The 4,272-nt window shown below is 37.8% G+C and overlaps 2 protein-coding genes across 2 annotated transcripts in view; both read left to right on the top strand.

Moving 5' to 3' along the window:
• LOC111956357 (SLAM family member 8-like) overlaps positions 1-4,272 on the top strand; it is an 83,088-nt gene that overhangs the window by 43,053 nt on the left and 35,763 nt on the right. The gene's annotated exons all lie outside the window — the stretch shown is intronic.
• The window catches only part of LOC139023363 (SLAM family member 8-like), a 10,200-nt gene that overhangs the window by 878 nt on the left and 5,050 nt on the right, over positions 1-4,272 (top strand). The window contains exons 2-6 of the mRNA XM_070436360.1: positions 1,368-1,670; positions 1,915-2,193; positions 2,367-2,474; positions 2,679-2,737; positions 2,822-2,881. Coding sequence (XP_070292461.1) covers positions 1,368-1,670; positions 1,915-2,193; positions 2,367-2,474; positions 2,679-2,737; positions 2,822-2,881 — 809 coding nt within the window. The remainder of the gene's footprint in view (positions 1-1,367; positions 1,671-1,914; positions 2,194-2,366; positions 2,475-2,678; positions 2,738-2,821; positions 2,882-4,272) is intronic.

Here is a 4,272-nt window from a genome sequence, read left to right on the forward strand (position 1 = left end):
TGGCCACGCTATAATCGAGACACGCTCAAATTAAGCAGATGTCAGCAGCTAACAAAGATAGCGTCACTATAAACAACATATATATTATAAATATTTCATTACCTTGTTTGGTTCGATCAGAAGGCTTAAGCAGAAACATCAGGTGCACAATAAAGTTTGTTTTCAAAAAAATCCGTTATTTATGTCCAATGTTAGCGCTTTGTAAACACTATCCAAATGGCTAATTCTCGTCGAGCTTCATATCGGACAAAAACTCAAATGTTATTAACCGGCGAAGAAACATTTCAACTAAGTACTGAATCAATCATCTAGGATGCTTAAACAAATAGCATTCAATAAGTTTCAACCGAATAGAATATTCCTTCTGTCTGCGTGAGCCATGGAACGGCAGTGGCTTGCATGAAGAAAACGCATGATCAGGAAATGGGTGCTTGATGGTCACCTGACTGATTCTGCACTCATTATCTCCCAGAACACCATAGAGGTCTCACTGGAATTTATATTTATTGCTGACATCTAGTGGAACCCCTAGGCAGTGCAACTTCAGCCATACGTCATTTGGAATTCTTTTGGGACTCTGTTGAATACAGACAATCTCAGATTTCTGACTTCCGGTTTGATTTCAACTCAGGATTTTGCCTGCCAATATGAGTTCTGTTAATCTCAGAGAAATAATTCAAACAGTTTTAGATACTTTGGAGTGTTTTCTATCCAATATTAATAATAATATGCAAATATTAGGAACTATGACTAAGGAGCATGCCGTTTGAAATGGACACCTTTCATCCAAGCTACTCAATACTGCCCCTGCAGCCATAAAAGGTTAATTCATGACAGATGTTTTTTCGTGTAAGGGTTTATAATTCATTTTTTCAGACTGACATGTATTTATAATGTTGACAACACTGTATATGACACATTTCAGGTGAATAATGAAACATTTAACACAGTGGGAGTTGTACTTGTGAGCTTCTCTTTTCCTGTCATCTCATCCTGTTCTGCTGAATGTGGGGGAGGAGTGGACTTTAAAGACGTAAAATAGGACCTACACACTCAGATACATAAAGATATAAAGTTAAAATATGTAAAGTGTCATGTACAGTATAAAAGAAACCTGGAAATTGGCTAATTAAATCTAATCCATTATTATCTATTATTGATTAGGTAGGACTTTGCATTTCAGTGTATTATTGTGTAATTATTAATGTAGGCACACTGTAACAAGTATTATTACAGTGTAACAATGAGTAATTACAGTACTTGTTACATCTTACTTACATTAATAAATACACAGTAATAAGATCATTGTAACATAGTGTCCAACCATTGATTGATGTCAGAATAACGTGTGCATTTGTGTGTTTCAGGTGTAGGTGTTCCTCTGATCATCAACAAGAGAGTGGGGGACTCCGTGGAGCTGCTGGCAGGCTTAGAGAGGGGACATTTCAAATCCTTGGAGTGGAAGTATTTGGGAAAGGTTATTGCAGAATTCAACTCAGAAGTTGTAAATTCACCTGGATCCCAGTTTGAGGGGAGACTAAAGATGAACACCAAAAACTTCAGTTTAACAGTCAGAGAGCTGACACTGCAAGACTCAGGGGATTTTCTACTTACAGGTGAAGGGAACAAACGTCAAATTGACAGTAAGACCATCACTGTGAAGGTCCACGGTAGGCTGTTTTCATCTTTTTGCATCCTATTTTGATATCATTCTTATTTTTAAGAACAGCTGATGGTCTTTACACTATAACACTGAATTTGGGGTTTTACACTGACCTTACTCACCATGCTTTGTTACATTTCAATCACATTTTCAAGTTTAATCCTCAGTCGTCTTTCTTCTGGTTGTATGGCTATGGTAGGATTCATTTAGAAGACTCATTATGAGTCTCTATCTCTCTACTGGTTGGTCAGAGCCTATATCCAAGGTGGTGATCCAGAAAAACATCAAGCTATTGGCCAACCACTCCTGTACGGTACGGCTGGTGTGCAACGTGTCCTGCTACCCCAACCTTACCTACACCTGGGAGAGAGACAATGAGATCTACGGGGACGCCCAGCAGATGCACTTCTCTCTCTCACCAGTAGAGAGAAACATCAGTGTAAAGTGCAACGCCTCCAACCTGGTCAGTTGGAAAACTGCCTCTGCAACAGTAAAGTGTAGAAATGACACAACCACCCCAACCACCCCAGGTACCAAGATATCATAATAATCCCTTCCATACACTTTTCAGTGTGCTTATACGCTTATGTTGTCAAATATAATATGTAATGCATGTGATTACATTGAATGTATATGATATAGAGCCATTTAGTCTTTATCATATTGTATAGTCTAATCATGTGTGTTGAACAATATGTGACAGGACTGGCGTGGTATACCATCTACATCGGAGTATCAGTGGGAGGTGCTGTGGTGCTGATTCTTATTGTAGCTGTGGCAGTGTGCTACTGCAGGGGTCAAAGTATCACGGGTATGTACAGCTTAGGGGCCTCCACTATATTTAAATTGACATTTCTGTTGTTTCTAGAAGTATTCTTCAGCTGATATGATTTTGGGGGGGATTTGCTAGAAATTAGAAAAAGGGTGAGACCCCTCATTAATTCCTGGGAATGTTTGTTGATATCCTGTATGAAATGTATCTGATTGGTTGATATTTTGTTCTTATAAAACACAGAAGATCTAACTGACAACACAATATATGCTGATGTTATGATCAACACAAGAAGTAGAGATGTAAGTAATCATTGCCGTTATTATGTATCTGAGTGTGTGGAAGCTGTATGTACTGTATTGTAATGGGCTGTATTTTGATTCCAGACAAGATCAAACAGTCAGGTAAACCCAATATCCATCTATGANCACTTTTTCACAAGTTATGTAACAGTCTAAAATGGATTAAATCGTTTTTCCGCCTCATCAATCTACACACAAAACCACATAATGACAAAGCAAAAACAGGTTTTTAGAAATGTTTGCTCCTTCATAATAAAAAAAGCTATACTCGAGTATGTTGGCATACTATAGGCCTCTCAAACTCAACTCTGGACCTCGAGGCCAGGTCCACTGCATTTTTCCCATTGTTTCCCTCTAATCAGGGACTGATTTAGACCTGGGACACCAGGTGTGTGCAATTAATTATTAGGTTAAACAAATTGTGATTTATCTTCAATGCTCTTAATGGTGTACCATGCAGAAATTTCAGTTTATGTGACAAAACAAGCAAGTATAGTGTGGAGAATCATTGTACCATCTAAACCGCTGTGAAATATATTTTGGATAATCAAAAATATAGTATTTTCAGCTGTTTGAGGCTGGTGTACAAAACCGAAAGTAAAAGATGCAAGAATGAAACTTAAGAACGGGAAGCATAAAAATAGCGCACATAGAACAGATCTACTTTAGATTGAGATCTTTTTAGGCCTGCTTTCAATGAGAATGACATCTATAACTCACATCTCTATGTGAATTTGGTCGGGTCGCCCAAAAAGTTACATATTGCCGCTTTAAATAATTTCATAATATAGCCTAATATTCATTATCTTCTTAATCATGATATATGGCTGGCTGGCTATGTGGCTAGTAGCTTGTGTGTATATTTTTGTATGTAGCTAGGGTCTAGACTACAGGTGTTCAGTGCTTAATTTGTAAATCGGGAGGTGCCGGAACAAAAAGTGAGAGTGGGATGACCCGAGGAGCTCTGAGATTATTATACTTTTTTTAATAGTAGAGGCACTTACAGAAGTCGTATAAACGGGACTATTTTTTGTAGCCTTAGGTACCTGGGGAAATGTGGCCTTTTATAAATGCATTTCATGCAATTCTACGTAATTTTACATGACTGGAGACTTTGGCAGAATGTTTATTAATACCACACAAATTATTGAAATGACAGGCTACTTTGACACCGACAAATTGAGAATCTGAGATAAATAAAAACAACCCTGTCTTGAATCCATCAATAGCCTAGACCTAGGCGTGTGGAGACACATATTGTAGGCCACAATATGAGGAGTAAATTATAGTCCTCAAAATGATATCCAGTTTCCAGTAGTGATCCATGAGTAAAACCCTGGGGAAGCCAAGACAGAAAAAAACAACCATATTACAACCTATGTGTTGTGATAATTGTGTTGTTTGCTCTATAATCTGTTAGTGTTGTATTATATAGAAAATCACCATCAACTGAATGAGGTACCATTTAAACTCATGGACTGCATCAGATTTGCCAGTTCTTGCTGTGAGATGTTACCCCACTCTTTACATTCAAT

The sequence above is a fragment of the Salvelinus sp. IW2-2015 genome, linkage group LG3 (genome assembly GCF_002910315.2).
Source record: "Salvelinus sp. IW2-2015 linkage group LG3, ASM291031v2, whole genome shotgun sequence".
Classification (NCBI taxonomy): Eukaryota; Metazoa; Chordata; class Actinopteri; order Salmoniformes; family Salmonidae; genus Salvelinus; species Salvelinus sp. IW2-2015.